The following is a 12,822-nucleotide window of genomic DNA, read 5'->3' as shown; positions in this document are numbered from 1 at the left end:
TTTTTACGTTTTTGAGTCAAATCCAAGTGATTAACAATCCCTCCTAATCCCCGGTCCAGAACGATCCCTACTTATACTTATACTACAATTGTCAAAAAGAGGGTTTAATTTGTGCGCGTATAAAATTCGCATCAGCCAACTCCTGGCCCCTACCAGCCGACATGGCGTATCACCCCAATGGCTATCTCGTGGCAGCACCACCACCTAAGAAGAAGACAAGGAGAATTAAGTTTTTCTTACATTGGTGCCGCGCGAAGAAAACAAAGAAATCAATGGAAGACAGTTCTTTGCACCGGCAAGCAAAGAAGAGTGCTAGGGGAGGGGGAACAAATATCCTCTAGTTTTCTCTCTTTCTTGTAGGGACAAATAATTACCCTCCGAAGTTGATTTAATCCCCTACTTAAGGTAGGCTTAAATAGGCTTTGGAGGTGATTTATTTCCCTTTCCTAGAAGAATCTAATTCCAAGTCCAAGTGAAAATCTGCATCAAAACTCAAGATCTCTACACCGGCTGCCCTTTCATGTGAGCAGTGGACAATCATGACTCAATGAAGGTCAAAAGTGCTCAAAATAGGTAATTATTCAAAACCTATTTCATCCATCCTCATCCAATCTTCTCCACAAGGTAACCCCCAAATCATTCCTTTCAAATTATATTAATTAGCTAATTAATTGATTTATTACCCAATTAATTTATTAATTAGCTAATTGATTGAAATTAACACCAAAAATACTGCATATGACCGGTCCCTATTCTCCTAATAAGGCCGGCCATAGCTCTAGGAATACCACCCCATTTTCTCCAAACATCGAAGTTCAACACTCTTGCAAAATTCTCCAAATTCTCTACACATTTTTCCCTCAAATTCTAACTTTGGTATCAGAGGTTCTTCGGCCAAAGCCCCTCTCCCTAATTCATCCTGGGCGCGTGACGCTCTTGGCCTTGACCAAATGTGATAATTGTTTTGTAGGTTCAATTTTGTCAAAGAATAAGAAGACGGAAATTTGCATCCACAAATCCAATTATGCAAATCATGATTGGTATACGATACGAGAGGGAGAACACTCTTCACTAATCCTACAGGCTTGACGGAGTTAATCTGTCTATACACTACTACAATATTAACTTTAGGTGTCGAATGATGGTGGCGATTTAATAAGTCATTATGTCGGATAAAAGATATCCGACACATCATTCAGTTAGTGTCTGATAACAATGAAATCCTGTCGGTTATATCCGACATAATTCCTAGCGGATATTTAGTGTCGAATGCAACCGCCATAGAATTATTATAATCGCTAGAATTTTTGAATTTTTTTTATAAACATTTTTAACATATTTCGGTAGTTTTTAAGTTAATGGTGGTGGTTATAACCGACAGAAATTGACTATTTTATTATTTTAGTTTTTGGTGGTTATTATTTAGTATTTTGGTGGTTATAACCGACAAAAATTGACTATTTTATTATTTTAAAATGTTATATTGATTAAAAATAAATAAATAAACACACGATTTAAATATTTTTTTTTTCACTCATGGCCCTGTCGGATATAACCAACACGAACAAAGCAAAATTTTTGCCAGCCGCTAGAATAATCTTTGAATGTTTTTTTTTCACTCATGGTCCCGTTACCTAATCTCTGAATGTTTTTTTTTTTTTTTTTGTGATTTTTTACACATGCTATGTCGGAGTATATACAAACATATTTGACATTTGGATCATTGAAACTAGTTTCGTAGAATGCATATCCTATCAAATTGATAAATTTAACAAACACTTAAGAGTTAATGTTATACTTCCATTAAGTATAAAATAAGATTTCTGCACTAGTGTAAATATTTTAAATTGAAAATCGAATTCATTAATTGCATTCTTATAGGGTCGAGGAGTGTAGCTGTAAAAAAACGTCAAAATTGGAGCTAAAATTACCGTTAAATTGTGATTTTTCGTTTATAATCATAAAAAACTTTTGTTCCGTTACCTAATCTATGAACGTTTGTTTTTTGCGATTTTTTACGTATGCGATCTCAGAGTGTGTACAAACAAGTTTCACGGTTGGGTCGTTGAAAAACATTTCATAGAATGTGTATCGCATCAAAACGGTAAATTAAACAAACACTTAGAGTTAATGTTATACTTCCCCATCAAGTATAAAATAAGATTTTATGGTATCTGTGACATCCCACATCGCCCAGGGAAGTGATCCTTATATGTATATTTACATCCTTACCTAGCACGAGGCCTTTTGGGAGCTCACTGGCTTCGGGTTCCATAGGAACTCCGAAGTTAAGTGAGAAGAGGGTTAGAGCAATCCCATGATGGGTGACTTACTGGGAAGTTGCTCGTGAGTTCCCAAAAACAAAACCGTGAGGGAATGGTAAGCCCAAAGCGGACAATATCGTGCTACGGTGGTGGAGCGGGTCCGGGAAGTGATCCGTCCCGGGCCGGGATGTGACAGTATCCACTAGTGTAAATATTTTAAATTGAAGATTGAATTTGTTCAATGCATTATTATAGGGTCGAGGAGTGTAACTGTAAAAAATATCAAAATCGGAGCTAAAATAACCATTAAATTATGATTTTTTGTTTATAATCATCGAAAACTTTTGTTCTATTACCTCATCTCTAAATGTTTGTTTTTTTTGTGATTTTTTACATATGCGATCTCGGAGTGTGTACAGACAAGTTTGATGGTTAGATCATTGAAAAATGTTTCGTAGGATGTGTATCGCGTCAAAACGGCAGATTAAATGAACACTTAAAGAGATAATGTTATACTTCCATTAAGTATAAAATAAGATTTTATGGTATCCACTAGTGTAAATATTTTAAATTGAAGATCAAATTTATTCATTGCATTCTTATAGGGTTGAGGAGTGTAGTTGTAAAAAAATCATTAAAATCGGAGCTAAAATAACCGTAAATTGTGATTTTTCGATTATAACCGTCGAAAACTTTTTTGTTCTATTACGTAATCTCTGATTATTTGTTTTTTACAATTTTTTATGTATGCAATCTCGGAGTGTGTACAAATAAGTTTGACGGTTGGATCATTTAAAAAAGTTTCATATAATGTGTATCGCGTCAAAAAAAGTAGATTAAACAAACACTTAGAGTTAATATTATACTTCTATTAAGTATAAACTAAGATTTTGTGGTATCCACTAGTGTAAATATTTTAAATTGAAGATCGAATTCGTTCATTACATTCTTATAGGGTCGAGGAGTGTAGTTGTAAAAAATCATTAAACTCGAAGATAAAATAACCGTTGAATTGTGATTTTTCATTTATAACTGTTGAAAACTTTTGTTCCATTACTTTATCTCTGAATATTTGTTTTTTATGTATGCAATTTCAGAGTGTGTACAAATAAGTTTGACGGTTGGATCGTTGAAAAAAGTTTCATAGAATGCATATCGCGTCAAAACGATAGATTAAACAAACACTTAGAGTTAATATTATACTTCCATTAAGTATAAAATAAGATTTTGTGGTATCCACTAGTGTAAATATTTTAAATTGAAGATCGAATTTGTTCATTGCATTCTTATAGGTTCGAGGAGTGTAGTTGTAAAAAAATCATCAAAACCGAAGCTAAAATAACCGTTAAATTGTGATTTTTCATTTATAACCGTTGAAAACTTTTGTTCTGTTACCTAATCTCTGAATTTTTTTTTTTTTGCGATTTTTTATGTATGCGATCTTGTAGTATCTACAAACAAGTTTGACGGTTAGATCATTGAAACTTGTTTCGTAGAATGCATATCTCCATTAAATTTGCCTAAATTTTGAAGTGGGAAAAGTAATTTGTGCTAAATTTTTATTTATGTTTTTCATGTATTGATTAGACAATATTTAGTTTGTGTAATGACATTTTCATTGTACAATTATCTTTTTGTTTTTTTATCGCATATTTTACATGGGTTATTATCCGTTGTTTTTTTTTTTTTTTTTTTGTCTGTTATAACAAAGAGTAATGAAAATTTTTCAAAATAAAACCCCTTCATCTCTTCCTTTCGCCTGTGCAACACAAATCCCGGCTTCCGGTGCTTGGCGTTTCGGTAGTGGTCGAAGAGTGGGGAACTACTGCGGTCCTCCTCGAAAATGGAAGGCAAGTACATGCCATCTTTACCGTCCCAGTTCCAGAAAGGCAAAGCAAAATTTGGATCGATCTCCTCAATGAGCTTGGCAAGGATTCTCTTGCAAAAGTAGAGGTACCAGCGGTGGAAGGGGTAGAAGAGCCACAAGGAGTGAACTTGTATTTCATTGCAGTGAACTTTCTCCTTGCCATTTTTATCACAGCTAACATAGTAATATGCAGTTTTGTAGTTTTTTTAAATACTTTTCACAGCTAACATAGTAATTGCAGTGAACTTTAGCTTGGTTCCAGAAGTTACGTGGGTAGTCCTCGGGGAGGTTCTTCATTCGCTCGATGGCCGTTTTGTAGTTTTTTAATTACTTTTCATCGACTTTATGTGCCTCTGGCCTGGTGCGGAGTGAATTTGGGACTTTGTCTGGTAGCTTGAATTTGATGATTTCAGTAGACGGTTGTGGACAACAATGAAGCCCAATCAAATCCTCCGTGGTCGGGACGCATAGTCAGGAGTGGGAATCGGAAGAGCGGTGGCAAATGGGTTGATCCCAAGGCCAAGACTGGTGGCCCCGTACAGCCTTCCAGCTCCAAGACCAATCAGCATGTTTCTTCTGTCCAGTTTTCCATCGTCTTGGTTAATACCCTGTTCATCATCGCTCTTTCAACTAATGAAAGTTTTCCATCGTCTTGGTTTATATATATTTTTTATTATTAATATATTTTCAGTCAGTTTTATCCAACAGATAATGCTCTTATTTATTCATTATTAATAAATTCTCTATCAATAATATCTGACACTAGTTCTGTCGGCTTTATAGTATTTTCTGTCAGTTTTAGCCGACAGAGAATGCTCTTATTTATTCATTATTAATATATTCTTTGTCGATTATAACCGACATAATTACTGTCAGTTTTATAGTATTTTCTGTCGAAAAATTCATTTCCTGACTCTGGCAATTTGTCTCTTATTGTATCTGCCACTGCATCATTTCTTGTCAGTTATCATAGCGACACTAATAAATGGTTTCGTAGTAGTGCGAGCATTATTATTCCTACTATATCAAAATGAAAATGTGACGTACGAGATTAAATTTGTTAAGAAATAAAGAATTTTTGAAGTACAATAGATTAAGTAAAAGGAAAAATAATGAAAAGAGCTTGAAAACTTTGAGCTTTAACGATAAGGACAAAATAAAGGATAAAGTGAATAGTACCAGGTTTGACTTTTTAGTGTAAAAATGTGTTTTTCGTTAAAGCGAACAATACTGCGGACTTTTCGTTAAAATTCCCTTAAGTAAATGAGCACCCCTTTCTCGGTAAACTCATTTTAGCACAAATATTATATCACACCCTCTTAGTAAACACATTTTGGTAAATACGTTAATGGTGAAGCTTTCAACTTTCTCAACTTTAGCAACATATTTATTGATATGAGGTATTAAATACTAAAGTTTCTAAATTTGGTATTTATTGGGTATGATAAATTCAACTTACAAGTTGTCATAAATTGTTTAAACCTCAACAATCCCCTAACTATTTATTATTTCGTGCTAATATTACTTCTTTGCAAATTAATTAATTGACTAATTTATTACAATAGAGCTGCAAAAACCATGAACTGAACTTGTATGTCGTGTTCGCGATTGTCATAGACATCCAAATATCATTGCGTGAAAAACAGATGACAAGCGGAAAAAAGATTGTGACTAGCCTTAATCGTTCTGTAGTAAATAGACAAGCGTATTTATCGAGCATTAGATTCCTATTATAACAAAATGAAAATGAAAATATCGTATTGTCTAATAATTGGAGTGTAAAGTTTTAAAGTGTTTGAGAGAGTAGATTTGTTGCTCAATCTGAAAGAACCTCAATGTGTTTGAATAATTTCTACTGTACAAGGTACATCAAACATGTACTGAGATTATAAGATATTTGGATCAACATCTATCTGGCTATATGCTGCTAATTTCTTCAACCCCTTCTGTCTCATTTCATCACGAACCTTATTAGCCTCATCCCACCGTTCGTGAGTAGCGTATGTATTCGATACAAGAGCATAAGTTCCGATGCTTACTCCTCTACTCTTGAGGAGATCATTTCTGATCCTCTCAAACATCTTCTCATTCCCATGAATTTTGCATGCATTAAGAAACGCTCCCCAAACAGCGCCGTCTGCTTCTGTTGGCATTTCCTTAATGAAACTCTCTGCTTCCTCCAAGAACCCCGCTCGACCATACATATCAACTAGGCAGACGTAATGCCGTGTTTGAGGGGCGATCTGATAAACATTTTTCATAGCATTGAAAAACATTGACCCTTGATCGACTAGACCTGCGTGACTGCATGCTGATAACACGCCAAGGAAGGTTACATCATCAGGAGGAATCCCGTGGACTAGCATGAGCGAAAAGAGCTGCAACGCATGTATACCATAACCATTCATGGCCATGCCGCTTATGATGGTACTCCACGAAACGTTATCCTTGCAAACCAGGGTTTTAAAAACTGAAACTGCCATACCTACTTCACCACACTTTACATACATGTTTATTAATGCATTTCCCACAATGCCATTCAACATGAGATCTGGCCGCGCACTTATATACGAATTCACCCACTGGCCTAAACTCAATGCTCCAATCGAAGAACACGCTGACAATACATTTACAATGGTAGCCTCATTAGGCTCAACTTCCTCTCCCTGAACCATCTCCTGAAAAAGCCTCACTGCCTCATCACAAAATCCTCTTTGTGCATAACCACCCACCATGCTAGTCCAAGAATACACATCTCTCTTTGGCATATTTACAAACAGGTACCGTCCACTCAACAAAGACCCACATCTCATGTAAAAATCCAACACTGCATTGTCCCAAATAACATTCCTTTCAGATAACTTCCTCATACAATATCCATGAACAGATTTACCTAACTTTAAAGCTCCTAAACTCGAACAAGCGGACATAACAATGACAAGAGTAGTAGAATTAGGCTGCACATCCATGGACATAAACTTAACAATTGCTTCCTCCACAAATCCACACTTGTTAAGACCCGAAATCATCGAAGTCCACGAAACAACATCAGGGTTTGGTATGGATTCGAAAACCCGGGTAGCGGATACAATGTCAGCTTGGGTTACGTAGAAATGAAGCAAAGAGTTTTGGATGAAGGTATCGGAAAAGTGCCCAGTTTTTACGACGCGGGCGTGGACTTCCCGTCCCTTGTTGTCATCATGGAGGAAGCAACATGCCTTGAGAGCGTAAGTGAAGGTGTAGTGATTGTGGGAGGTTGGGAAGTGGAGCATTTGGTTGTAGAGGAAAAGGGCAGTTTGTGGGGCGGGGGAGTTTGTGAGATATCCCAGCAGAGGGTTTAAGAGTTGGGGTTTAGGGTTTTTGATGATTTGGGCAAGGATGATTTGCTTTAATTGACGTTTCATTGTACTTTTCAACGAAAATGTATAAACAGTAGGTGTCGGAATTGCTGGCCATTTATCTTTTTCTCGAGGAGAAATCGGACATCTGAAACAATTGTGGGCAGCGGTTGGGTGGGAATTTGGGTTGCGCAGAGGAAGGAAGGCGGAGGAAGGAGGGGGATCAGGAGAGCCGGATAAGATGTATTTTGACAGTGAAAAGCTCACTAGTCACAACGTCCTCCATACTATGGTGTATCTTATTTAGGTGATGTTGGGGCAGGAAATCTCGCTGGGAGGGATCCCTGGTTCGAGCACACACTCCCCGAGGAGTTGGCACTTTCGTTGGTTGTCGGGCTCCTACTTGTTCAGTTGCTGCAAGAGGAGGACAAAGTTAGTTTTGAAAGGTGTCTTTGTAGGGTCTTAGGTGTAGGTCTTGAGGCTCACAATCAAAACTAACTAAGTGCTTAGGCGTGTCACTGCCATCTCAGTATGGCAGATGTAGAACAAGTGTGTTTAAGCCGATTAACTGCGTCATAGATAGGTTAAGTCTACATTAAGTTCTTTTCTATGCCTTGAGATCAAGGACTTTTAATTGGTTATCTTGTATGCTTAAAGGGTGGAGGTCCAGATCTGATCAAGGCAACAGTTTAATTCACATTTAGTCTTCTTACGACAGTAAAACCACTAAGTGACCTAGATCTGAGAACTGATGGAACTTTGGTTCATCAAAAGACTAGAAATGACTTAAATATATACTGAGGAATACATCATAACACCAGATATATTAACTTAAAGACAAATCAAAGAGAGTCGGGCAAGATTTCATCTTGTCGGGCAAGGTTCAAACGTCTTGCGGTTTCTTCTCTTTGTAGTTACAGGGGGTTGAGTACTAAAGCAGGATGAGTGGTGAACAAGTTTACATAAGAGAATCAATACTATAGGATTTAGAAAAGGTAGCAGAGCTTTTACATTTAGACAAAAGATGTCTTTTTAAGGGGAGTCTACAGCTAAAATTGTACAAAATCTGGACAAAGCACAGCTTTTTGAGTATTTGCTTGACTGAGAGGCAAGTTGTATGTTTGTTTGTTTGATTGGTTAAGTGTTTTTGTCTCTAGGCCCTTTTCCCCCTTTTATAGGTGAATTAACCTTACTGTACTGCTTCTACTCTTGCCCGAAAACAACTGAAGGGTAGTGACTCATCAGCATTTTTACATGTTCTGTCATTCAGAAAGTGTTTTTGGGCCGGGAGTAGGTGGATTTCCATCGGTTATCACTTCTCTTGTAAGCATCTAGCCTTTGCATTAAATAGAGAGCTGTCATATTGTCTCGAGAAGGGTATCTGGGCTTGACTCTGGGTCTCGAGAAAAATCTCCTTTATTGAGCTCTTTTGGGCTTTCTTTCCTTGAAGTCCAAAGTTAAATATTAACCCAAATAGTACCCCCTTCAATCGTTGTTAAGCCTGTAACCCGAGGCAGTAATAATGATTGAACAGTTGTTTCTCAATAACCACTGTCGCACGCCTTTACTCGAAACTTGGGCACTAACACCTTTGATTTCAGGATGGGCCCCATGTCTCCAACAATCCTGGACATGGCGCAAGTCTTTAGGCTAAGACCCTCGGACAGAATTGTGGATGCGACTCATGACTGGGCACCACTTTCTTGCTCGACTACTGAAAGTTCAGGTTCCTCTGCTCCTCTGCTCCAACTGGAATACAAGTCTGCAACCTTTAAGAGTTATGGGACCTCTTTTAAGGGTTTCATCCATTTTGTGAAGAAGAGTTTTGGTGCAGACTCCTCTAATGCCAACTTAGATCAAGAACACATGTACTTCCTCTTGTATTGGCTCGACAAGCACGTCTTCCCCAACAAATCTAAAGGAGTGAAGGTTGAATAGATTCCTTTAGTAGAAGCTCTCCATAATTTTGATGATGTCGCTATGGGCCATTTCTTTCTCTCTCATCTTTACCATCTTTTTTTTTAAATGACTTAGGGCGAACCATTTGAGACCAACCTCAACGGACCAATCTAGATGGTCCAATTATGGTTACAATGGTATTTCTTATATTTTCAGGCAACTAACCTAGAGTTCCCAAAAGGTGTGGCTCATGCCCGAATTCTGGCCGAATCTCTTTCCACCGACCATTCCACGTTTGCCTGTTTTTATTTCTTCAGAGTTTGCAGGACTCGAGCAAACTTAGAGTAGGGAGCATCTGTTCTTAGGAGGTATCCTGGTTTTCTGATCAAGCCTTCCAAGATGCCTTTAGAGAAGATACTAATCCTTTTTACATAACGAAATTTATTAGCTGTATTCAACCACGAGACTTAGCCTGGGGAGTTTGTAGTGATTGTTATGAACGCGGGCTGGAGGTTTATCATCCCAACTTCTGTAGTAGACAATTAGGCTTTAGGCAAGCCATCCCAATCTCATTCTTTGACTCCGCTCATTGTTGCACCTCTTACCGCCTCCATTCTCCTAAAGAAGTCACTTTCCGAGCTGCCCGACGTAGCCTTGAGGTTATAAGCAAGGTTGCCTGAAAGTCTTTAGTCCTCAACTTTGAATGTACCTTTACTTTCTCCATCTGGTGGGAAACTACGTGGGTTAAGAAATATGGAGGAGATCTACGGGAAGCACACGATCGTCTCTTCAGCCAACTCTCTTTCAAATCTTATCCCAACTCAGGTGAGCTTGAGAATTGGAAGGAAATGATCAATCAAAAGAACCAGCTTCTTCTGATAAGTACTTCATATTCCTTTAATTTGTATTTTATTTCTAACCTCAAGATTTTGTCCTCTTTTTGATCCCTTGTTCATTTCTTAAACTTGTAGCTCAAAGGTATGTACTTGTTCAGATGAAAAAACTATCGATGCTCTGATTTTTCAGGAAGTTGTAACTGAGGCTAAGAAGTGAGAGGTTGGAGAAGGTGGCGACATCTCTGAGTTATTTGGAGATTCAAAGGCTAAGGTCGAGCCTGAGGCAAAAACTAGGGCACCAAAGCGAGCGCGAATAATTGTGGTGGAGACTTCTGATTCTGAGCCTGAAAGACAACCTGAGCTCAAGTAGGCAGCTCCAATCAGGAAAAGTACATGAGCTCAAACTTCTAAGACTTTGAAAACCTCCACTGCTTCCATTGCTATTGCACTTATAGCGGGAATGAAGAAACAAACAGCTTCTAGTAAGTGAATCCTATGTCCGACTTCTGCTCTCACTTGTATTCTATATGCTTGGGCTAATAACTTTGTTTCCTTTGAATATAGGACCCTGAGCAACCAAGAAACCCATAACTGTTTCACTGGATGACCCATTGGGCGTAGAAATGCAACAGAGGGCCAGAAAACATCGAGATGCTACCCTTAAAGAATTATGGTATGTTTCCTTATTCTTCAAAATTTCCTTCATTCTCTTACTTTTATGACTGTATGGAATAAGAGATGTGGGCAAAAAAGATCTCTCCGCCCGAGACTTCTTCTATTTTAACCTGGTCAAGGAAAACTCCTCCCTCTCAAGCAAAATTCATGCCCTTGGTGGTGACTCCTACTTCTCAAATCCTTCTACTGGGAAGATGATGTATTTTGTGGAGGATGACAACAACTTGGTAAGTATTCCCCCCCCCCCCCAATACTTTTGCGTTGAGACTCTCTTTTCTTTATATTAATTGTCCTCTATTTCCTCCAGCCTTCCGTCTCTCAAGAATTCCATCACACACTGGTTTCCACCTTTGAGGAACCAATAGTTCTTGAGTTTCATATGGTTTCAAAAGTAACTAATCTGCAGGCTTCTCAGGCAGCTCATGCTGATGCACCCGAAGCTTTTAAAATGCCTGCTTCCCAAGCTCATGTTCTCCTTCAGGTACATCATTACTTTAACCTTTCTGCTTTTTATTCGTCCATAAGTTAATTACTAACTTTTATCCCTACTCCTGTTATTTGTAGGTTTTTGTTGAAGGTTCGGGCCTTGATTCTCCTCCCTTAGTAAGCAATGATAATCTCCCATAACAATCAAGGTAAGTAACTTTCCCTCCACCCTCTTTCAAGGCTCCAAGCTCAATTCAGGTACATTGTCCTTTCTTACCACGCCTACCTTTGTCTTTGGAAAATTCCTCTTTCAACATGTCTGCCTGGGTTGTAACAAAATTTTGGAAAGGGCTCGGGCGAATCTCCACCGTGCTTGATACTTAAGAGAGATCTTCCACGTCCTTCTTTCGTTTCTGGGGTTACAGAGATCCTCATCCCTAGGCTTGAGAAGAAGCGAGCCAAGATTTCTGCAACATCAACTTCCATTCCTGCTCCTGAAATTAAGGCCGCTCCTTCTGTCATGGCTGAAGGTGTTAGAGACGTGCCTCCGGCTTTGTCAATATCGTCCTTGCTCGATCTGGTAAAGAAGTTCAGGCAAATCAAGACTAAACTACGGTCACCTTCATCATCCTCTGAATCTCCTATTCTTCAAAATACTCGTCAGATCTTCAAGGATTGGGTGAAGAAGGATTTTACAGCCTCTTTCAACCTTAAGACTCTTTATGATGCAGAGAAAGCCCTTATTGAGCTTTTCAAAGCTCAGTTGCTGTCCAAGGCTCAGTATAAGTCTTTTATGAATTTCTTCGAGAATCTGTAGGCACTAAGGGATCAGCACCATAAGGCGGAGCGGGCATCCAATAGAGTGAAGTGTTTTTAGGAAAAACATGTGAAGAGTATAGCCACTCTTCAGCAGTTGATGGAGGAAGGGTTAGTGATGGAAGAAAGGATTGCAGTGGTTGATTTAGAAATCTAGCACTTGGAAGAGCAGTTACCTTCACTTAAAGCCAAGTCACCCTCACCAACCATCTTTCCCAAAAAGTAGAAGAAATAGAGAAGATTTCTCCCGAGGTTGAGGACTCTAGGGACTAACTTGTGAATGGTAATATGTATCTAGGAAAACCAGACCGAATATTCACAATTATGCAAACTTATTTCTCTAGAATAATTGCCCTGGCCGATGATGTAAAACTGTTAGGCTAAGATTTCTGTAATCTTGAAATGAATCCTTTTTCCAGCTTTAACTTGTTTTCTCTAAATTTTAGCAATAGTAATCTATCACCACCCTTTTCAACTTGCTTAGACCTCCTCGATAATGATCCCTCATATCTTTACGAGTTTGGAAAAACTTAACATCTAACTGGATGTTTTTGCGGATTTTCCTCTAATTTGCCCGATCTCATCTAAAAAGCTTTTTGAACATTTCTAACAAGTCCCTTGATTGAGAGTTCCTTCCAACCGTTGGAAGACACTCCCTAAAGTCTCCCTGAAGTCTCTATTTCTACTGCCTGCATGATGCT

General features: G+C 38.3%; 1 protein-coding gene across 1 annotated transcript; it reads right to left on the bottom strand.

The window, feature by feature from the left end:
- Nucleotides 1-6,017: 6,017 nt before the first annotated feature.
- Nucleotides 6,018-7,644, bottom strand: LOC137714425 (pentatricopeptide repeat-containing protein At1g08070, chloroplastic-like). Its single transcript, XM_068453647.1, has one exon. It carries the CDS (start codon nucleotides 7,533-7,535, stop codon nucleotides 6,018-6,020), a length of 1,518 nt encoding a protein of 505 aa, XP_068309748.1. The 5' UTR covers nucleotides 7,536-7,644.
- Nucleotides 7,645-12,822: the final 5,178 nt, after the last annotated feature.

This window comes from Pyrus communis, chromosome 14, assembly GCF_963583255.1.
Source record: "Pyrus communis chromosome 14, drPyrComm1.1, whole genome shotgun sequence".
Classification (NCBI taxonomy): domain Eukaryota; kingdom Viridiplantae; phylum Streptophyta; class Magnoliopsida; order Rosales; family Rosaceae; genus Pyrus; species Pyrus communis.
The sequence above is the reverse complement of the archived record's forward strand: the minus strand, read 5'-3'. Positions and strand labels throughout refer to the sequence as shown.